Source organism: Strongylocentrotus purpuratus, unplaced genomic scaffold, assembly GCF_000002235.5.
Source record: "Strongylocentrotus purpuratus isolate Spur 01 unplaced genomic scaffold, Spur_5.0 spur5_scaffold_16, whole genome shotgun sequence".
Lineage (NCBI taxonomy): Eukaryota > Metazoa > Echinodermata > Echinoidea > Camarodonta > Strongylocentrotidae > Strongylocentrotus > Strongylocentrotus purpuratus.
Window position 1 is genome coordinate 11,927,481 of NW_022145601.1, and position 24,110 is coordinate 11,951,590.

The 24,110-nt window shown below is 39.8% G+C and overlaps 2 protein-coding genes and 1 long non-coding RNA gene across 3 annotated transcripts; all 3 read left to right on the plus strand.

Moving 5' to 3' along the window:
• Positions 1-9,287: 9,287 nt before the first annotated feature.
• On the plus strand, positions 9,288-9,845 carry LOC115924672 (serine/threonine-protein phosphatase 6 regulatory ankyrin repeat subunit B-like). The gene has a single exon (XM_030987396.1). The coding sequence runs from the start codon at positions 9,288-9,290 to the stop codon at positions 9,843-9,845; it is 558 nt and encodes a 185-aa protein (XP_030843256.1).
• Positions 9,846-9,994: 149 nt separating this feature from the next.
• Positions 9,995-11,931, plus strand: LOC115924673 (ankyrin repeat domain-containing protein 50-like). Its single transcript, XM_030987397.1, has 3 exons — positions 9,995-10,871; positions 11,493-11,798; positions 11,864-11,931. The coding sequence occupies exons 1-3, from the start codon at positions 9,995-9,997 to the stop codon at positions 11,929-11,931; spliced, it is 1,251 nt and encodes a 416-aa protein (XP_030843257.1).
• A 613-nt stretch (positions 11,932-12,544) lies between these two features.
• Positions 12,545-13,457, plus strand: LOC115924502. Its single transcript, XR_004064337.1, has 3 exons — positions 12,545-12,631; positions 12,922-13,035; positions 13,366-13,457. It is a non-coding gene; the product is annotated as an uncharacterized LOC115924502 (long non-coding RNA).
• The last annotated feature ends 10,653 nt before the right edge of the window (positions 13,458-24,110 follow it).

A 24,110-nucleotide genomic window follows, 5' to 3' on the forward strand; every position in this document is an offset into this window, starting at 1 on the left:
GAAGCAAAAAATCACTAAGCATATCGGCTTCACAGTATGGTTCAACGGTAATATCAAAGGCATTAATTCTTTTGGGGGATGAAGGAGGAAAGGGATGGCTTAAAGTCTCTCACTGGCAGTGCTGGCAGAGAAGATCGTATTCTTGTGCAGTTTCAGAAATGGCTATTTGCCTGCGCTTCGGTAAACACGAACATAACATTCTAAAAACATTGTTCTTTCTTTCATTTTAGATAATTTTTAATGACTTGTGCAAGAAAGACGTTAGATTGTCCGAATTTTTTAAACGCATTTGTATTGATACTGGACAAAATGCTCCCGAAATCAACAAAAGACATTTTTACCAATTTCGTAGATCCTGCTATCATTTTTTAATTTGGAAAGATTTTACTACTGCTGGTTCCAGTGAATTTGGCCCCACATTATTAGAAGTGTGCTAGTACGTTTATATTGGGCCACCCTGTATATATATATATATATATATATATATATGAATATATATCATATATAATATATGTATATTATTTTTACGTGTAATGCTATACAGTTCAATTAGTGTAGCAAAAGCACCATGTCAAGTGACTCCAATTTGGAATAGTTATTATTTTAGGCTAATCGCTTCTCATCACGTTGATATCATGTATTCACAATTCAGATGTGCCGCGTGAGAATCCAATTGCCCAATCAACTCCGACAGGAACTGCATCGTCCAAAGGCAGAGCTGAACAACATGATGTTGGACGGGGAACATCCAAATGTAAGATTTAAAAAATGTATTAATATAGTTTTTCTTTTTTTGTTGTTCTTGCTTTGTATGTTTGATACACAAACTTTTCGATATGCAGGGCATCGTTTCATGAAACCGACATGGCTATAAGTGAAAAACGTGTGTAAAAAAAAATGACACGCTTTCAATGGGATGTTGGCAAGCTTGTAGCATGAAATAATGTCCTTATTTTGTAAAGAGAGAATTTTAACAAAATTGGAAAAACACAACATCATATTTGTGCTATTATGATTTGATTCTGATTTGATTTTGACTGATTATTGCATTTTCAGCATCTCAGCTCTCCGAAGAGCTGACGAGAAGCGAGCATCATCTTGAAACGATAGGTTCAAAATCAACTGAGCCTACAGACACAAAGGGTAAGACTATGGTCGATCAGGAGTGGTCCTTGAGAAATACATATGAATATGTTTTTTATTGTGGGGGGGGGGCAGGAGAGGGGAGGGGGTAGCAGGGAGTGGGGTCTTCTAGCATTCGTTTTCTACATGTGCTTCTTTTGGGGGGAGGGGCGGGGAATTAGAACCGCTACTGCGGCCTATATTCTTGAAATTGGCCTTTGTTCCTTTACTATATTATTAATGTATTTTTATATCGTATAATTTTTACTCTGTAAATTATACTATTTCATCTTTTTGCTACAAAAAAGTCATGTCCAATGATTTTGTCTCAATCATTTCAATAACCCAAACTAATACAATATAATCCGAGGGTCGACTTGCGATAGATAACGGATCAGTCAGAGTTCTTCACAACACTGGTCGAAGTCTGGTTTTAATCATTTTGTAAATGCTTTTATTACGTTGATTTTTTTCAGATAGAAATAGTCCTACTGAAGTCCGTATAAGGCCTAGCCCGTTGACTCCGCCATCGATTGAGTCACCGCCATGTGAACATGCCTACCAAGTCACACATGACTTGGTAACAGAGACAGAGACAGTTGGTAAGGAGCTGAAAGATAAAGTCGGGCTATGGGCTCTGTAACAACACAAATGTCAATTGTACCTTAAAAAATACGCTTATCTCCTCAATAAATCGTTATTTTAAGGTAACATTTGATGTTTTGTTACAGATAGTAACGAACGAAATCCTTTGGCAAAACATTATTGTTTATAATTATGCTACACTCGATCCATGTGTAATAAGTGGGCAGGCTACCTGAAACGGTTGCTGGAACTTAACCTGGGAAATAATATCTAAAGCCCTTTAGAAGCGCATATATTGTGATATACTCGTATTTCCTTTACAAATTTGAACGATGTAATTGATTTATACGTCATATCATCTTTGTGTTCGTTTTGTTTTAAGCTTTGACGTTATCGAAAGTGCCCGTCCCTTCATTAGAGTCTGCAGCAGAGGGGGCAATGGGAGTCTTAGCCCAACCAGCATGGTTTAATGTGGTTTAATCATTTTCTAAAACTTTTTTTTACGTTGCTTTATTTCAGACGGAAGTAGTCCTACTGAAGTCCTTACAAGACCTAGCCCTTTGATTTCATCGGCAGATCCACTGTCACGGGAACATGCCTACCGAGTCACACATGATTATGTTACAGAGACAGTAGCCCCACCAGCGTGTACGGCAAACATTGTCCAAGAATTGGTTCCAGGACTTTCAGCCCACCAAATGCACCCGCGTTCTGGGGACGTCTATAATATTATCAACGTCAAAGAGATGGTCATCGACAATCCCAAAGGGAATCATTCTGAAGGAAATACTGTTGCCCCTGCCCCTGTTCCAATTTCTTCCATAGTACCTCCTATGCTACAGCATGAGCTGCGTTGTCGGTTGAACAGGGAAAGCCCAGTTTTTGATGACTGGAGGGGTCTTGCCAATGAGCTGGGACTTGGAGACTACATACAATCACTGGAGCAGTGCAAGAATCCGACTGAAGAACTACTCGTTCTTGCTGAGAGTCAAAAAAAGATTCAGAACCTTGGGGACTTGGCCAAGCCGTTCGAACACATGAATCGTGGGGATTGTCAAGAGCTCTGCGAGAACTATGCGTTTGAGAGAACAAAGTCAGCTGATCCTCGGAAGGATCAAATGGAAGATGATGACACAGACACCAGTGATTAGGGAACAGGCTCAATGTGTTCCACATCACCCTTTAATCCAGGGTCTACGGACAACCTGTGAACATAGCAATATATGGTTGTTGTAATCCACCTACAGCCTGTCATTTGGTTTAGAAAACCACAATCATTAGATTTGCTCGAAAAATTTAAAGCTAAAGAAAAGGTATACTCTAAGGTTCGTACTCCCCTGATCATTGAAGACTTATCTAGAGAGGAAATATCATGTTTAAAATAAAACTTAAATCTTAGACCAATTTCCTTTTTGAACCCGCTTTTTAGACAAAAGTCTCATTTCAGCGTCCGGTTTAAATATTAGTACTATTCAGGCCTTTGAAATTGACCAAACATTGGTCAAAGGGGAAATATGCATGCATTTTGGGTATATTACTACCCATTATTGCGTAAACCTTGTTCAATTGTGAGTACAATATACCCATTATTGTGTAAACGCTCGCCCTCTTGTTATATGTTTCGCTGCATCAAGATTATTACATTGATTGCTTTTACAAGAACAAAGAAGTGATATTCACTCTTGGAATATTCATCGATTTTAAGAAAGCAACTTTGACACATTTAATCATAATACTACTTGCAAAACTCTCTTATAATGGCATTCGAGGTTACCTCTTGTATGGTTTAAGGACTATCTCAGTAGCAAATCCCATATTGTTCAATGTGGTCAAACGTTGTTTGAATGGAATAATATAAGATGTGGTGTTCCACCAGGATCAGTACTAGGGCCAACTCTGTTTTTAACTATATATTATGATCTGCCATCATTAACTGATTATTTCAATTTAGTGCTGTTAATTTGCAAATGATTCTAACATAAGTCACACTTTTCCAGCTGACCAGTGCGAAATTAATGTGGATGAAGTAATTTACAACACACAGAAAAATTGGTACATTGCTAACAAACTTACAACTAGTTCAATGAAAACTTATATCATGTTCATAAGAAGTATGAGTAAAAATAGGTATAAATGGTAAACTGAAAGTAGCTGGATAGGATATCAAAGAGGTTGATGTTTCCACTTATGATAGACATCTATCATGGAATAGCCATATTCGTTGTGTAAATCAGTGTATTAGGAAGACATTTAGAGTGTTATTTAGATTGCGACATTTTGTTCCTAGGCTTATTTAACATTTTCATTACAACGTAAATAGAACCACACATAATCTGTGGAATATTGGTGTGGGGGAAGCAATACAAGGTCAAAATACTTAGAATCATAATGTATTCACAGAAAATTGCTGTTCGTTTTTATTTTTTAATTAGAGAGTGGGAAACTCCTACAGCTCCACTCCTTACTAGATTGCGAATCTTAACTTTGCATAATTTGGATGATTGATCTGTATAATAAAAATTTGCCTATTCTTTTGATAGATCATTGTGACATTCTACATTATAGCTACTCCAGAAGGCAAACAGAAGGTGGAAAATTACGTCTCCCAAAATTTAGAACGACACAAAAATCTATTTTCATTGTCTCTTGTGATTAGTTACTTGATTACCTATTAATGTCAGATTCTGTTACAACACATTTGTGGAACAAATCATTAATTATAAATCATTGCGAATAGTCTATATGTATACACATATTCTATTTCATATTATCAGTTTGTATCTTGTACGACATTGTTAGAGAATTTGTTTGTCTTAGTATCGTTTGTATAATGGTAAATTCATTTTTCCCCTGAAGGTTACTTGTACAGAAAACATTGTTTAGCTGTAAGGCGTAAGGATCGACTAGCACATATGTTATTATCTTGCCCCTTTTACCAACCTATATTTTATCTTCTTGTATAATAATTGTGGCAGTTCGTGCTTTTTGTGCATGTAGAAAGTGGAGAACTCCTACAGCGCACTACTTAAAAGATTGTGAATCCTAACTTTTTATAATTTGGATTATTTAACAATCTCTATTTTTATGTTTGCTCTTTTAAATAATATGTTTCCTCATATTTTGATAGATTACTGTAATATTCTAGAATAAAGCTACTCCAGAAGGCAAACAGAAAGTGGACAATTATACGTCTTCAAAAATTAAAACGACACAAGGTCGATTATTATTGTCTTTTGTGGTAACTAAAATTTTGGAATAGATTACCTGCTAATGTCAGATTCTGTTACAACACATTTGTTGATCAAATCATCAATACAAAATCTATGCAAATAGTCTGTATATGTACAAAAATTATATTTGATATTATAAGTTTGTATCTTGTAAGACATTGTTATTGAAGCCTATTTTGTTAGTATCGATTGTAAGGGTAGATTCCTTTTTTGTTTGTTTTCCGAAGGTTACTTGTACAAATTACATTGTTTAGTCGAATGCGTTAGGATCGGCTAGCAAATATAATATTATCTAGCCCCTTTTACCAACCAATATTTTCTCTTCTTGTACATATAAATATCGTTGTATGAAATGCATGGTACTTATTTGCTGTTGGTAAATCAATCAATTAAACACAAAAATCTAATACAAATTCCAAACATTAACAGCATTGTAACTATAAAAGTGATGAACATGTATATGGAAATAAATTAGCATTAACTCAAATCACATCAAATGAAATAAATTCAACATTTGAAAGTATCCAGAAGGAACCACAGGTGTTTGAAAGAACATATTTTGTTTACGATGATGAACAATGGGGCTTCGATGAGCTCATGTTGCTTTCTAAAGGAGCAATTCAGGAGGCAGGTGGGAGTAGGAGGGCAACAACCGGCAAACGCAACATCCATCTTCATTTAACAAGTAAATGAGGGTAAATTCATCTTCATTTAACAGCTACATGAAGAAAAATTAATCTTCGTTCACAGCTAAATGAGGATAAATTAATCTTCGTTCACACAGTAAAATAAGGATAAATTAATCTTCGTTAACACAGTTAAATGAGGATAAATCCATTTTCATCTAACAGTTAAATGAGGATAAATTCATCTTCGTTAACAGCTAAATGAGAATTAATTCATCTTCGTTCACAAAGTAAAATATGGAAAAAATAATTTTCGTTATCAATTCATCTTCGTTAACAGCTAAATGAGGATGAATTAATCTGGATTAACACAATTTATTGAGGTTAAATTAATCTTCATTAACAGCTAAAAGGAGGATAAATTAATTTTCGTTCATACAGTAAAATAAGGATAATTAATCTTCTTTAACACAATTAAATGAGGATAAATTCATCTTCATCTAACAGCTATATGGGATATATTAATCCTCGTTTAGACAGTAAAATAAGGATAAATTAATGTTCGTTAACACGAGAGGATGAATTCATCTTTGCCAACCTTCGTTCAAAGCAGCTAAAAATGAGGATAAATTCATCTTTGACAACACCGTATATTGAGGATAAATTTAATCTTGTTGAAGGTACTACCTCCCATTTGCAGGTCAAAACAAAATGAAAAGGTTAAATTCCAACGGCGTTCGAAAGGAAAATACTTATTAAGAACTCTCTCAAAACGAAAGGGTTTGTAAATGGCTTTTGTGGGAAATAACAACCATTAATTGTCAGATCGACATAAGAGATTGCAACAACCTAAGTAATAGTCTGAAATTCAGACCCTTGTACCACCATGGTCGGACGTTTAGTGCTGCTGAGGACTCTGGCATGTCTCCAAATGGAACTTGAAATGCTGCTGAGCTGTGCAATGAGGTGTATGAATAAGGAGAACTGAACATTGCATGCAAAAAATACATGTACCATCTTTTTACATTTTACAATACCAATTTTTAGGGGAATTGCCGTCTTATTTTGCTGAAGCTTCACGCCTTTCCTTTTCAATACACTCACAATACAAAATGCGTAAGCACCGTCGCACGCGCAGATCGGTCGATACCTCCATTCATTTCCCCATTGTCAATGATTGTCGTCTAAAGCTCGGACGATTATCAACCGAGCCATAAATAATAGGCCTAAGCTTTCGTGGTTTTACATGGGTTTTCGACACATTTTGTAACTATATTCTGACCAACATTATGCCATGATCTACACTAAATGCCCTTTTTTTTAAATGTGCAATGCTTTCGACTTCGTTTCTCATAATTTGAAATATTCATTTTGTTTTAGTTTTTGCCTCCCGCTTAATTTTGTTTATTTTTTTCTCTATCTATACATCTCTTTGAACCATATTTTGATATGAGGTTGCTGTATCAATAAAATATTTATTGAATTTTTGTACGCATATTTGATTTGTTTTGTTTGTAATGGAAAGAGCTAAATCAATGACAGAGATTACAACAAAATCATAATTCATCACAATCATCTCTCTCTCTCTCTTTCTATTTATCTATCTCTGTCTGTCTATGTCTGTCTCTCTGTCTCTCTGTCTCCCTCCTCCCCTCCCTCTCTGAATACGTCAGGAATTTTGTGAAATTGGAATTGTGCTTCAGTGTGTTTTATTTCCGCATCGCGTTGTTTTTGTTTGTTGTTGAAAGGGTGTGGCTAATAAGGAGTTAATCGCCGTAGTCTTGGTAGTCTTTTATTTATTCGAAAATAAATGATATTGAAAATATAGTAATCCATTATAATATGAAACAATAAAGAAAGAAGTGCAAACAACGTGAGAATTTAATTTATTTGTCTTCGTCTCCATCTGTGTTTTTGTTCAACATATCGTGTCAATAAAACTTTGATAATCCTCGTTTCATGATTAGTTCTGTAGATGGCATGGACATGTAAACCGGTACATGAAATGATGGTGATGATGCTCACAATATTGTAATAAAATAGTAATGATAATAACAATTATTTTCTTCATCGTGCACTCGCTTTTCTTCATTGCCAGAAAACTTGATTTTATGTTGCCTTGCATTTTTTTTCTTCAACAATGGTAGCATCTTTGCGCCGGAAAAGTCTCATATTCGTGGCTTTACCGCCGAAGTTGCTCAAGACAAGAGTGATATGATAAGAGTAAGGGGTCGTTTTTCAGAACATAACATTTCAACATTTCATATGCCCGCTCAAACCAAGACCGGCTTTTTTTTTTTATTTAGGTTGATCAAGATATTTTACTCATACCTGCTCTAAAATGGTTAAATGCCCTAGTTAAGGTATATAAGTTAGAGTGGTTGTTTGATTGTCATGTAGATTGACCTATTGACCTACGTTTAGGCTTACATCCTCTTCTTTCAAAACGGTAAACTTCCAGACTAGTTACTTCTTTACAATCTTTTGTTCCTCTTAGGGTGGGGGATAAGCCTTTCATAAAAGAGGTCCATACATGAATGATTCGCTAAATTGGTCAAGTTTATAAAATGAACAGCGTATTGTCATGTAAATACCCTACATCGATAAGGCTTAGATTTAAATAGCATATGATGAAAAAAATGCCACACCGGTAGGGTAGATATATATAAATAAGTAATCAGGGTCGAAATCGAACTGATAATACGACCCGTAATACGAATATCTGAAAAGGGGAAGTGTGCATACGGAACTTGGAAGTAGCGTCAAGCCAGAATCCTGGCAAGAATATAGAACGGACGCGCGCGTACGCGTCCGTCTTCAGCTGTACGGGTATTTCGGGCCTTTTTTTCCATCCGAACACTAACTTTAGAGTGAAGCTGAAATGATATCACTTTTTCTCGATTTTTTTCTACGTAACTATATTATTTTTTTAATAGATGAGATAAATGAATATATCTAAATAATAATTCAAAGAACTTTAGCACATAATAGCTAATAATAAGCTGGACAACTTTGTCAACATATTAGGGATATGTCTCGGCTTCTGTAGAAGCCCGTCGTCACAGACTTAACAACTCGCTCGGCTGCTGTAGAAGCCCGTCGTCTCCAAAGTGTTAAACGAACAATTAATCAGGAGAGCTTAGGTATTTGTTTCTAGTTCATCGTGACTGTGCCATGGACCAGTGATGGCCTGGTGGTAGAGTCGCTGCCCGGCAAGCAGTAGATGGCAGGTTCAAATCCCGCTGGTTCCAAGATTTTTTCTGACTTGTGTTTTTTCAATACAGGTCGATCAATCGACCTTATTGATACAGATCGATCAATCGATCTTATTTACTGGGTGGAATGCCACAAATATATTTAATAATTGAACAATGGTCTAGTTTATGACAGTGTTAATGTAATTTGACCCTCTTAGTAACCTACGATTCGATTCAGTTTCGGTTTGTCAACGTTGATTACGTGTGAACGTCTGTTATATCTCGTTTTATTGTTCAATTAAAAATCATACCATCAAACTACAACTCGTTTTCTGATTGATTATTGTTATATGTGAGTATCGCCACTAAGCCGAGTACAATCCATGTGACACTCAGAATAGTCCAAAGATCATCGATACTAAAGGATACGTGCTTATTTACACAGTACTTTAATATCAAATATCATGATGTTAGGAAAGCACGGTAATATCATGAGGAAAACATTGTAGGTGTGAATTACGTTTAACATGGCGCTGTTTTCTGCAGCGGCAATAGGAGACGTCCAGAAGATACAATCATTAATCGACTCAGAAGACAAGTCCGAGGATTCGAGAGGAGTTGATGTAAACTGCTCGGATGCATCTGGCAAGACACCCCTTCACATTGCTTCGGCAAACGGACATTTGCAAACGGTTAAATGCCTAACCAATCATGGAGCAAAGATGAATGTAATCGATGCTAACCTACAGACATCGGTTCATTTATGTTCAAAGAAAGGCCATCTTCATGTGGTAGAGCTGTTAGTGAACGAAGGAGCAGATATTAAAATTGGCGACAAAGATGGGTTTACAGCTCTTCACATAGCATCATTCGAGGGCCATGTTGACATTGTCAAATACCTTGTTAGTAAAGGGGCAGAGCTGGAGAGACTTGCTAATGATTATTGGACACCTCTACACCTTGCATTAAATGGTGGCCATCTTGACCTTGCAGAGTACCTTTTGACAGAAGGAGCCAACATTAACTCGTGTGGTGAAGGTGGATGTACAGCTCTACATGCTGCATCACAAACATTGATGGAGTGAAATATCTAACTAGTCAAGGAGCAGAGCAAGATAAGATCACTGAGGATGGTTGGACCGCGCTTAGTCTGGCTTCGTTTAGGGGACACCTTGACATTGTCAAAGTTCTCGTTAACGAAGGGGTAGAGGTTGACAAAGCACTCAGGAACGGGATGACACCATTGTGTCTTGCAACAGAAAAAGGCCATTTGGGTATTGTCGAAGTCTTACTGAACGTAGGAGCAAATATTGATGACTGTAACCGAGACGGGCTAACAGCACTCCACATTGCAGCGTCCAATGGACACGTTGAAATAGTGCATCATCTCATTAGCAGAGGTGCACATCTTGACAAATGTGACAAAACCGAAAGGACACCCTTGTTTTGTGCTTCTCAAAAAGGCCATATTGAAATCGTCGAGTATATCGTGAACAAAGGAGCAGGCATTGAAATTGGTAATAAAGATGGGTTTACAGCTCTTCACAGTGCATCCCTCAAGGGTCATCTTGATATTGTCAAATACCCCGTTAGCAAAGGGTCAGACTTGGGGAGACTTGCTAATGATTACTGGACACCTCTACATCTTGCCTTAGACGGTGGCCGTCTTGACATTGCAGAGTACCTTTTGACAGAAGGAGCCAACATTAACACGTGTGGTAAACGTGGATATACAGCTCTGCATACTGCATCACAAACTGGTAATATTGATGGAGTAAAATATCTAACCAGTCGAGGAGCAGAGCTGGATAGGAGCACTGACGATGGTTGGACCGCGCTTAGTTTGGCTTCATTCGGGGGACACCTTCATATTGTAAAAGTTTTCGTTAACGAAGGGGTGGAGGTTGACAAAGCACTCAAGAACGGGACATCACCCTTGAGTTTTGCAACAGAAAGAGGTCATCTGGGTATTGTCGAGGTCTTACTGAACGTAGGATCAAATATTGATAGCTGTAATCAAGATGGGGGTACAGCTCTTCACAACGCATCATTCAAGGGTCATCTTGATATTGTCAAATGCCTTCTTAGGAAAGGGGCACAGCTTGACAAATGTAACAATAACGACAGGACACCCTTGTCTTATGCTTCTCAAGAAGGCCATCTTGAAGTCGTCGAGTATATCGTGAACAAAGGAGCAGGCATTGAAATTGGTGATAAAGATGGGGTTACAGCTCTTCACATTGCATCATTCAAGGGTCATCTTGATATTGTCAAATACCTTGTTAGGAAAGGGGCACAGCTTGACATATGTGACAACAACTACAAGACACCCTTGTCTTATGCTTCTCAAGAAGGCCATCTTGAAGTCGTCGAGTATATCGTGAACAAAGGAGCAGGCATTGAAATTGGTGATAAAGATGGGTTTACAGCTCTTCACATAGCATCACGTAAGGGTCATTTTGATATTGTAAAATACCTTGTTAGTAAAGGGGCAGACCTGTGGAGACGTGCAAATGATTACTGGACACCTTCACGCCTTGCTTTTAATGGCGGCCATCTGGATATACATGACTATCTCTTAAATAGAGAAGCAACAAAGATCGTTAAGCCATTCATTGGGTGTAAAGAGGAGCACTATGACTACCTTCGCAGTACGTTTGGTAGTGAGGCTTTCCCTGGCTTAATGCCCCAATACTCCCGAACATACGATCCATATCTTACCAGTCCACAAGACAGCTCTCGCTCCTCGAGGAAGAGTATCACAGAAGAGACGATGATTATAAGTCTCGACGAGTACAGCATCAAGGTTCCAATTTCACCAGACGATGTGGACAGAGCCAAATATATCACAGCAGAAGCATTGACAACCATTCCACCTGACTTAAACCTGGAAAAAGACGAAGTTATCATCTCAGTTGGGCTCAAGCTATCCCCTCCTGGTCTTCAGTTTAAAACTCCGGTGGAAGTCACGGTCTCACATAGCGCTATTTTCACCAACCCAGACAAGGCAGAAATTGTGCTATACACCCGAAGGACTGGTAAGATCTTCCTATTACCATATATCCCATATTTCCATATAAATTCCTTTCTCTTGTTGTGACAGTGCAGAGAGCACCTGACTGCCACGACGACCTCATCACAATTATGACAGAGATCTTCACACAAAATTAATTCTTCCCTACTTTTCTTGGTATCAAATGACCTCACTTCGACGTTGATATTCCTCTGAGAATGTTCTCATTCACTGAGTTTTACATGATCAAATTCTATTAGAATAGAAATTCACTTAAAGAAAAATTGTTTCAGTCTTTGTGTTTAAATAACTTATAAATCGCACAGTTTATATACAGCCGCTGTTTTCAGGATTCGTGTGGAAAGATCGAAGGGAATTATGAGAATGATTTAATGCATAAAACATGTTGTTAATAGCCAATCACCAAAAAGCAATTGTCATTTTGTAATGTCATTGTTCATGAGTAAAACAATGACTCTCCAACAAGGTTCCCCAGAAAACCCGCAAAACTTGCAGAAAAATACTTCCTTTCTTTATTTGTGAAAGTAAATCCCAGTGTATGACAGTTCACTGCGTAACAAAATAAACACGGTCCCCTTTTTTGTTTTCTTGACAGAGTCTGATGAATTTGCAAGGATAGTTCCTGCTTCTGACAAAGCTGCTCGATGTGTAGTCGCAAAGAATCACCTTACTCTGTACTTAGACCATTTCTCGGAATGGTGGATTATCTCCCTAATCAGGAGATACTTCATCGGTAAACGGCTCATCTGTACGCCCTACGTTCCGCTATCAACATACAGAGATGTGTTAAACCGCATCTATCTCGTCATTAAAGACGACTTCTGTGGCATGAAAGAGGTATATTTATCACAAATTAACGGTTCGGTTTAGTTTTAGCTGAATAAGAATTTGAAGTCCATTTTTAACATTTATTGAATTTAAATGAAAGTTTAATTGTACAGGAAATCCTTTAGTAAGTCCATGCAACTAAGATATATAATAATTTTTTTTGTTTGTATAGCAAACACTTGAAGTAAATATTCAGTGTATATTCAGTGCAATTATTGCAACTATTATTATTATTATAATTACTATTATTGTCATTATCATTCTTTCAAATTGATTCATATATGTTCAACCTTTTGCAGGATACCATACGAGACTACCAGGTAGCCTTTCTTGGTGAGCAGTACTGTGTATATTGGGGAAAAGGACCCCTTTCTGTCAGACATCTGGAAAACAAAGAGGAAGTGTCAAAAGAGGTAACAATCCCAATATAATTGTTACTGTTGTTTTCCCCGAAGAAAATTATCCTGACAAACAAATCATCCGTTACCTATTCTGCAGGTCTTAATATATATATATTTTACATTACCAAAGAAATAGAGCTTTCTTAAAGCGATATCGAACTGATGAACTTTCCACCTTAGCATACTGTTCATTGCACAACACCATCTCATTATAATATAATTTCAGGAAACTCGATTCAAACATGGGTCATGATTCATGATATAACATTTAAATTACGACAATGGCACCGTTCCCTATAACTTCGTAGGATATTAATTAATGGTTATCTCTAATTTCCATAGGAACTTGAAGAATGTGCTTTCTTTGACATGACGACCCATCGGATGCCGTTCACTCTTCAGCCACGTGAAAGAATAGTATCCGGAGTTCTTGTCACTCTCATCTTGAAGCAAAAAATCACGAAGAAGATCACCTTTCCAGTACAGTACAACGGTAATGTCAAGAGCATGGATTCCTTTCGGGGGAGGGAGGGGGGGGGGGGGCTTAAAGACTTCCACTGGCAGTGCTGGCAGAGAAGATCGTATTCTTGTGCAATTTCAGGAATGGTTATTTGCCTGACCTTCGGACAAGCTGTAACAAAACGTCAGATTAAACACAAACATATCACTTCAAAACATTATTTCTTTCAATTAAGATAATTTTTAATGACAGGTGTAAGAAAAACGTCCGATTATCTGAATTTTTAAAACGCATTTTCATTGATACCGGACAAAATGCTATTTGGATATTTGGAAAGATTATACTACTGCTAGTACCAGTATGCTAGTGCTTATATTTTGGGCCACCCTGTACACACACACTTATATATGCACATTATGTTTACGTGCAATGCTAAACATTTTATTTAGTGTAGCTAAAGCACCTTAGCAAGTGACTTCAAGTTGGAATAATGATCATTTTAGGCTAATTGGCTCATCACTTTGATATCATGTATTCACAATTTAGATGTGCCGCGTGAGAATCCAGTTACCCAATCGACTCCGGCAGGATCTGCATCGTCCAAAGGCAAAGCTGAACCAACTGATGTTGGACGGGGAACATCCAAATGTAAGATTTAATAAAATGTATTAATACTATTTTTGCCTTTTTTGTTATTCTGTTCTTGTTTTTTCAAACACAAACCTTTTGGCATGTAGGGCATCGTTTGACGAAAGCGTCATGGGTACAAGTGAAAACGAGTGTAGAATTACTCCATTCAATGGGATTGTGCACACATTGTGTGCGGGAAAGCACTGAATCCAATGACCGGGGTAATAATATATTTGTAAAGCGCTTAGAGACATTTGTATTAAGCGCTATATAAAAATAAAAAAATATTATTATTATTATTTCGGCGAGCTTGTTATATGAAACAATTTCCTTATTGTAAAGAGACGATTTGAACGAAATCGAACAAATAACCATGTATTTGTGCTATTCTGGTTCGATTGTGATTGATTATTGTATTTTCAGCATCTCAGCTCTCCAAGGGGCAGACAAGCGAGCATGATCTTGAAACGATAGGTTCAACATCGCCTGAGCCTGCAGACACAAAGGGTAAGACTATGTCCTATCAGGAGCGGTTCTGGAGGAATACATATGTATGTTTATGTGTGTGTTTTTTTTTTGGGGGGGGGGGGCGGGGGAAGGAGGGGGTGGGGTCTTCTAGCATCCGTTTTCTACATGTGCTTCTTTTTGGGGAAGGGGGGGGGGGAGCGGAATTAGAACCGCTACTGCGGCCTATATGCTTCAAATTAGTCTTTGTTTTAAATATTATTTAATGTATTATCAATGGTTTTTATACCTTATAATTTTTACCTCTTCGCTACATGTTCCATGATATTATCTCAATCATGTCAATAAACCAAACTAATACAACATAAGTCGAGGGTCAACTTGCGATAAATAACGGATCAAGTCACACATAATTTTCTAAAAGCTTTTATTTTTACATTGCTTTTTTTCCAGACGGAAGTAGTCCTACTGAAATTCTTACAAGGCCTAGCCCGTTGACTCCACCATCGACAAAGTCACAGTTATGTGAACATCCCTACCAAGTCACACATGATTTGGTAACAGAGACAGGAGCAATCGGTAAGGAGCTGAAGGTTAAAGTCGTGTTCTGTGCTCCGTAACAACGAAAAAGTCAATTTTATTTCCCAAAAATTAGTCTTATCATCTCCTCGATGAATCGTAACTTTAAGACGAATCGTTACTGATATTTAATTTTGTTTTACAGATAGTAACGAACGAACATCCTTTGGCAAAACATTAATCTATATATGCTAAACTCGACCCATGTGTAAAAAGTGGGTAGGCTACCTGAAATGGTTGCTGGAACTTAACCGGGTTAATAATATCTTGAGTACTTTAGAAACACATAAGAGGACACTTTTTTTTTTTTTTTTTGGTCTCGAAATTTGAAAATTTGACATTTTGCTCCGTTGGGGGGCCTTCTTAGGTCAGCCATGGGGGTATTTTTTTTTTTTTTTTTTTTTTTTTTTTTATAATTAAAAAAAAAAAAAAAAAGAAAAAAAATCCAAAGGGGGGGGGGGGGGGGGGTTTAACCCCCCAAACACCCCCCTGCGTACGCGCCTGAGTGGGTAGGCTACCTGGAACGGTTGCTGGAACTTAACCGGGGTAATAATATCATAAGTACTTTGGAAGCGCATATATTGTGATATACGCTTCACATGCTCTTCGGAAATTCGAAAGATGTAATTGATTTACGTCATATCATCTTTTGTTCGTTTTGTTTTAAGCTCCGACATCATCGCCAGTGCCCGTCCATCCGGCAGAGTCTGCAGCAGAGGGTAGGCCTACAATGGGAGCCTTAGCCCTACCAGCATTGGCGAAAGACGTTTTACAAGAATTGGGTCCAAAATTTTCAGAAGATCAGCGTTCTGGAAACTTCTATTTCAGCTTCCAACAGGTCCAAGTGAATAATCCTCAAGGAAATACTGTTGCCTCTCCCCCTGTTCCCATTGCTTCCATAGTACCTCCTAGGCTACAGCATGAGTTGCGTTGCCGGTTGGACAGAAAAAGCCCAGTTTTTGATGACTGGAGGGGTCTTGCCAGTGAGCTGGGACTTGGGGCCTACATACAATCACTGGAGGAGTGCAAGAATCCGACTGAAGAACTACTCGTTCTTGCTGAGAGTCAAAAGAAGATTCAGAACCTTGGGGACTTGACTAAGGCGTTCGAACGCATGAATCGTGGGGATTGTCAAGAGCTCTGCGAGAACTATGCGTTTGAGAGAACAAAGTCAGCTGATCAAATGGAAGATGATGACACAGACACCAGTGATTAAGAAACAGACACAATCTGTTCTATGTCACCCATTAATCCAGGGTCTGAGCATCGTTATTTAGATAACACAGCACTATAATTATGGTTGTTGTAATCTTCCAAGTAACTGTCATTTGGTTTTAACAAACCAAATCATTAGATTTTCTCGAAACATATTAAAGGTATACTCTAAGGTCCGTATTCTCCTATTCATTTAAGTCCTATCCAGGGTCTAAAATCATGTTTGAAAGAAGACTTAGATCTCAGCCCAATTTTCTTTTTTAAACCACTTTGTTGGGCATATTACTACCCAATATTGCGTAAACCTTATCCAATTTTGAGTAAATTATACCCAGTATTGGGTAAACTTTTACCCTCTTATATGCTTCGCTGCATCAAGATTATTATATTGGTTACTTTTGCAGGAACGATGCAGTGAGATTTACTCTTGGCATATTCATCGATTTTAAGAAAGCAATTTTGACACCATTAATCTTAATATACTGCTAGCTAAACTCTCTAATTATGGCAATCGAGTTTAACCTTTTGCATGGTTTAAGGACTATCTGATGCTAGGAGTCCACTGGGCCGGCGCCAGTTGGTGCCAGTTCGCGCCAAAGATTATGTGATTGGCGCGTAGTGGCTCGCTGTGGCGCCGAATTAATGTCCGCTCGGCATGTGTCGCCAAGTGGAATAAACTGGGTGCCATATGGCGTGCGCCAAATGCCACCCGGCTTGCTCCAAAATGTTGCGCCAGTTCGCGCCAGTTTGCGCCATTACACGGCCATTTGATTTCAAAATTCACCCTGTTGGCGCCATTCGCGCCAATAGACGGCTACTTTGCGCCACTTCGTGATTAGTTTGTGCCAAAGGTCGCCAAATTGGTTTGAACTTGCCGCCGCTTGGCGCTACTTGCCGACTAAATAAATACCGGCCATTGGCTACCTGGTTCAGACCCTCCTCAGCTGCTGTATGAACAACATCTCTACTAAATATTTACAATTTTGATATGTCTGAGGCTTTTGATAATGTTGGAGTGATGATGCTGCTCCATCAGAAGATGATGAGAGATGCTGAGGTGGCCACTGCCTATCAACTTATGCTGGCCAATCCTGAAGAAGAAGAGCCTCCTAAGAAGAAAAGGAAGCACAACTGGTGGTTTAGACCCATGCTCCACCCACAGATGAGGGCCGAACGTGGACAGTACCACACTTTGATGGAAGAGCTGAGTAAGAATGACAGGAGGAAGTTCAAGAACTACACCAGGGTGTCCCCAGAGATGTTTGATGACCTGTTGGTCAGGCTTACACCCCACTTGCAGAAAAAGGACACCCACATCAGGAAGGCCATTCCCCTGGTCTCAAGTTGTCCGTCTTCCTGCGCCATCTCGCCAATGGGGCCACCTATGCCGAGCTGTATTTCAACTTCCGAATGGGCAAGGAAACCATCCAGAAGTTTGTCCCTGATGTAGCCAGAGCGGTAGTGGATGAGTATGCTGCAGAAGTCATCTCCCTCCCCACAACCAATGAAGGCTGGCTTGAGGTTGCAGGTGATTTTGAAGCCAGATGGAATCTTCCTCACTGTCTGGGAGGCTATGATGGAAAGCACATCCGTCTCCAGAAGCCCAACAAATCAGGCAGCCTTTACTTCAACTTCAAGCAGTTCTTCTCGGTTGTCCTGATGGCTCTGGTAGATTCAAAGTACCAGTTCCTGTGGATCGATGTGGGTGGGGTTGGCCATCAGTCTGATGCCCAGATCTACAACAACAGTGAACTGAAGGAGTGCATTGAAGCTGGCACTTTCGGCATCCCAGATCCAGCTCCTCTTCCCCATGATGATGAAGAGCACCCTATGCCTTACTTCTTCGTGGGAGACTATGCCTTCGCCATGAGGACGTACATGATGAAGCCTTATGGCCGTCGTAACATGGACCAACAGCAGAAGATCTTCAACTACAGGCTGTCCAGGGCAAGTCGTGTGGTTGAAAATGCCTTTGGTATTCTGGCTCTGCGGTTCCAGTGCTTCCTTGGCCAGATGAGACAGGAACCAGACACAGTCCGCCTGCTCATTAAAGCTGCCGTCATGCTGCACAACCTTATCAGGAAGCACTATCAGGCATGGGACGTCCGCATGTTGGACCAGGAGGATGCCCAGCACAACCTCATCCCTAGAGCTTGGAGAACTGCCGCCATCACTGTGAGAAAGTCCTGCGATGCCGCCCTGCTGTTATAGGCGGCAAGTGGCGCCGAATGGCGGGCAATCAGGTGGCATTTGGCGCGAAGTAGTCACCAATCAGGTGCCGTTTGGCTCGCGTAGTGGCGCAAAAAAGGTGCCCCTTGGCGCCAAGTGGCGCCATGTGGCGCGAAATCTCATTGGCGCAACTTGGCGCGCGCCATTACATTCCAGTGGATTCCATTAGGCGGATTGTTTGCGCCAAAGGGCGATATGTTCGCGCCATTTGGTGCCATTTGGCGGACACTTGGCGCTGATTGCTCGATGCAAGTGGCGCGACGAAAATTTCAAACATTTTGAAATTTTCTTGCCGCCACATTCAAATTTGGTGCCGTCATGCTAGGAGTCCACTGGGCCGCGCCAGTTGGCGCCAGTTTGCGCCAATGCAATTTACTGTGGCGCCTAGTGTCGCCAATAAGGTGCCTAGTGGCGTGTAGTGGCACAAACTGCCTCCCAACTGGCTCGTGGTGGCCCGTAACGGCACCAAATTTGAATGTGGCGGCAAGAAAATTTCAAAATGTTTGAAATTTTCGTCGCGCCACTTGCATCGAGCAATCAGCGCCAAGTGTCCGCCAAATGGCACCAAATGGCGCGAACATATCTCCCTTTGGCGCAAACAATCCGCCTATTGGAATCCACTGGAATGTAATGGCGCGCGCCAAGTTGCGCCAATGAGATTTTGCGCCACATGGCGCCACTTGGCGCCAAGGGGCACCTTGTTTGCGCCACTACGCGAGCCAAACGGCACCCGATTGGTGACTACTTCGCGCCAAATGCCACCTGATTGCCCGCCATTCGGCGCCACTTGCCGCCTATAACAGCAGGGCGGCATCGCAGGACTTTCTCACAGTGATGGCGGCAGTTCTCCAAGCTCTAGGACGTCCCATGCCTGATAGTGCTTCCTGATGAGGTTGTGCAGCATGACGGCAGCTTCAATGAGCAAGCGGACTGTGTCTGGTTCCTGTCTCATCTGGCCAAGGAAGCACTGGAACCGCAGAGCCAGAATACCAAAGGCATTTTCAACCACACGCCTTGCCCTGGACAGCCTGTAGTTGAAGATCTTCTGCTGTTGGTCCATGTTACGACGGCCATAAGGCTTCATCATGTACGTCCTCATGGCGAAGGCATAGTCTCCCACGAAGAAGTACGGCATAGGGTGCTCTTCATCATCATGGGGAAGAGGAGCTGGATCTGGGATGCCTAAAGTGCCAGCTTCAATGCACTCCTTCAGTTCACTGTTGTTGTAGATCTGGGCATCAGACTGATGGCCAACCCCACCCACATCGATCCACAGGAACTGGTACTTTGAATCTACCAGAGCCATCAGGACAACCGAGAAGAACTGCTTGTAGTTGAAGTAAAGGCTGCCTGATATGTTGGGCTTCTGGAGACGGATGTGCTTTCCATCATAGCCTCCAAGACAGTGAGGAAGATTCCATCTGGCTTCAAAATCACCTGCAACCTCAAGCCAGCCTTCATTGGTTGTGGGGAGGGAGATGACTTCTGCAGCATACTCATCCACTACCGCTCTGGCTACATCAGGGACAAACTTCTGGATGGTTTCCTTGCCCATTCGGAAGTTGAAAGACAGCTCGGCATAGGTGGCCCCATTGGCGAGATGGCGCAGGAATACGGACAACTTGAGACCAGGGGAATGGCCTTCCTGATGTGGGTGTCCTTTCTCTGCAAGTGGGGTGTAAGCCTGACCAACAGGTCATCAAACATCTCTGGGGACACCCTGGTGTAGTTCTTGAACTTCCTCCTGTCATTCTCACTCAGCTCTTCCATCAAAGTGTGGTACTGTCCACGTTCGGCCCTTAACTGGGTGGAGCATGGGTCTAAACCACCAGTTGTGCTTCCTTTTCTTCTTAGGAGGCTCTTCTTCTTCAGGATTGGCCAGCATAAGTTGATAGGCAGTGGCCACCTCAGAATCTCTCATCATCTTCTGATGGAGCAGCATCATCACTCCAACATTATCAAAAGCCTCAGACATATCAAAATTGTAAATATTTAGTAGAGATGTTGTTCATACAGCAGCTGAGGAGGGTCTGAACCAGGTAGCCAATGGCCGGTATTTATTTAGTCGGCAAGTAGCGCCAAGCGGCGGCAAGTTCAAACCAATTTGGCGACATTTGGCACAAACTAATCACCAAGTGGCGCAAAGTAGCCGTCTATTGGCGCGAATGGCGCCAACAGGGTGAATTTTGGAATCAAATGGCCGTGTAATGGCGCAAACTGGCGCGAACTGGCGCAACATTTTGGAGCAAGCCGGGTGGCATTTGGCGCACGCCATATGGCACCCAGTTTATTCCACTTGGCGACACATGCCGAGCGGACATTAATTCGGCGCCACAGCGAGCCACTACGCGCCAATCACATAATCTTTGGCGCGAACTGGCACCAACTGGCGCCGGCCCAGTGGACTCCTAGCATCACGGGCCACCACGAGCCAGTTGGGAGGCAGTTTGAGCCACTACACGCCACTAGGCACCTTATTGGCGACACTAGGCGCCACAGTAAATTGCATTGGCGCAAACTGGCGCCAACTGGCGCGGCCCAGTGGACTCCTAGCATTAGTAACAGATTGTTCAACGTGGTTAAACGTTATACCCATAAGATATAACATAAGATGTGGTGTTCGACAAGGATCAGTACTAGAGCCAACTCTGTTTTTTATATAATTAATCTGCCATCAGTAGCTGATTATTTAAATTTGCGGCTGTTTGCCGATGATTCTAACATAATTCATACTTTTCCAGCTGACCAGGGCGAATTTGTGTGGATGAAGTAATGAACAACACACAGACAAATTGTTGCATTGCTAAATAACCTCAATTCAATGAAAGCGTATTTCATGTTGATAAGTAGAGAGAGTAAAAGTAGGTTATAAATGGTAAACTGAACATAGCTGGAGAGGACATCAAAGAGGTTGATGTTGCCACTTATGATATAAATCTGCCATGAAATAGTCATTATCGTTAAGTAAATTAGTGTATCAGGATGGAAATTGGAGTACTTTGACATTATCCATTATCATATAAAACGTGGATAAAACCACACAGGTGTGGGGAAGCAGTATTAAGAATATTAAAAACATTGTATTCACATAAAATGGCAGTTCGTGCTTTTTTCATTGAGAGAGAGAAGAACTCATACAGCTCCACTACTTTCATATTTGATCTGTTTAATAAAAGTTTGCCTCATATTTTGATAGATTACTGTGATATTCTAGAGTATAGCTACTCCACAGGGCAAACAGAAGGTTAACAATTACGTCTGCCAAAATTTAGAACGACACATGGTCAATTTTCATTGTCTCTTGTGATTAGTTACTTGATTATTATAATGTCAGATGCTGTCAGACACATTAGTTAAACAAATCATGAATAAAAAATCCATGCAAATGGTCTGTATGTGTACAAAAATTATATTTCGTATTTTGTAAGACATTATCAAAGTTAAATATTTTTGTATAGTATTGATTGCAATAGTACATTAATTTCTTTGTTTTTGTTTTGTTTTCTGAAAGTTACTTGTACAAAATACATTGTTGAGCTGTGCATAAGGCGTTAGGGTCGACTAGCACATATGCTATTATCCGCCCAATTTACCAACCAATATTTTTTCTTCTTGTACATATAAATATGGTTGTATGAAATGAATAGTACTTGTTTGCTGTTCGTAAATAATCAATCAAATACAAAAATCTAATGAAAAAAATAATAAACATTGACAGGATTGTAACCAGAAAAGTGATGTACATGAACATGGAAATGTATTAACATCAACTCAAATCACATCAAATTAAATGAATTCAAGATTTGAATTATCTAGAAGGAACCGCAGGTGTTAAAATGAACATTTTGTTTAAGATAATGAAAACAATGAGCTCCTGTTGCATGTTAAGCCAGCGATTTTATTGCCTTTCCTCGGGGGGGGGGGTGCAACAGCCGGAAAATGCAACATTCAAGACGTATTGATAGCATTCTTTGCATTTAATTAAACTAACACAACTTGACAAATAGCGGGGAATAAAGGGGACTCCTTATAAAAACTGAACATTATTAACATTTGCGTGAGATCCTTCTCATTCAAACGTTTATTACAAAGGGGTTCGTCTTTTATGTTACCTTTATTCGACGTTTATTCTTCTTCATACTTATCAAACTGTTTATGTATACTTTATGTGCATATATATTTTTAATTGCATTGGATTAATTGAACTTTTATGTATATCATGATGATATTCGTTATAGATAGGTATGATAGGCGCTCCTTTGTTATAAGTTCATTAATTTTGCGTGAAAGCAGAAAAATAAGAAACTCATGACTGCAAACGTTTGCATAAATCGGTCAAATAATAGAGCAGTTATGAATGTTTGAAAAAAAGGTATCTCTAAATCTATATGCGAATTTCAAATTGGCAATTGGGTCAGTGGATTGTGATGTATCCGTGGACAATTGTTTCGTTTGTTGTGTACAAAAATATCAGTATTTTCTGTTTTTCCTAGTGCCTTCTTCCATGGGGCACTCCTACATACAATGTATTATGGATAGCATATTATATTATATATATTATATGGTATGTGTTTACATTTGTGTTTGAAATAAATTGAATCGAATTAAATTGAATATATTGTGAGAATCTCAGTTTGAATAGAAATGACATATTTGCACACCCAATGACGTTAGAATACCAGTCATTCAAAAAGGGCAATGACTGGAACGCGGTCCTATACAGAGTGAGTCAGAAAAAATGTCCCATTTTTTAAAAGTTGTAATGTTTGAAGTATGAATATTTAATCATGGGTTTCATGATATGTCTTGATACCATTTTCATTTGAATCTCTGCATGCATGACTGAACATCAGACAATCTTTACAAGACTGCCGGATCTCACCTGCGCCAAGTTACTGGGTGAGGAATAAAACAGTGCATTAAATAAAGACAGTCAGACAGACACAGACACACACACACACGCAAAAACACACGCACACCGTGTCAATAATTTCCCCTTTTCTGATTAACCAATGATTTTTATCAAGATCGCTGTGGCATATAACCCTGACAATATTTCCCCATCATATCATCATCACCATCGTTGTCATCATCTTAATCGTCATTATCATCATCACTATCATCATCATCATCATCATCATCATCATCATCATGAAGCACAACATCCGCCAATACGCAACAAGAGAACAGCGGCCACTCAACTTTTCGTACGAGAAGAAGAATTCCGACAAAAAGTAACAGTTTGGGTGGGCCTTGTCGGGAATGGAACGATCATTTGTGTGTGTGTGTGTGTGCCTGTGCGTGTGTGTGTTTGTGCGTGTGTGGGTGTGTGTGTGTTTGTGGGTGCGCGTGTTTGTTTGTGTGTGTGTTTGTCCGTCTGGTAGTCTTTGTTTAAAACACTATTTTATACTTACCTAGCTACTTGGCGCAAGTGAGATCTGACAGTCTTGTAAAGAATGTCTGATGTTCAGTCATGCATGCAGAGATTCAAATACAAATGGTACCTAAA

Bases quoted from the DNA above. Each gene is read 5' to 3' on its own strand.
- LOC115924673 (XM_030987397.1), top strand. From the start codon at position 9,995: ATGACACCATTGTGTCTTGCAACAGAAAAAGGCCATTTGGGTATTGTC. The intron at 10,872-11,492 runs GTAACAATAACG...CCAGTCCACAAG, and splicing joins AGGGGCACAGCTTGACAAAT to ACAGCTCTCGCTCCTCGAGG. The intron at 11,799-11,863 runs GTAAGATCTTCC...TTGTTGTGACAG, and splicing joins GCTATACACCCGAAGGACTG to TGCAGAGAGCACCTGACTGC.
- LOC115924672 (XM_030987396.1), top strand. From the start codon at position 9,288: ATGGCGCTGTTTTCTGCAGCGGCAATAGGAGACGTCCAGAAGATACAA.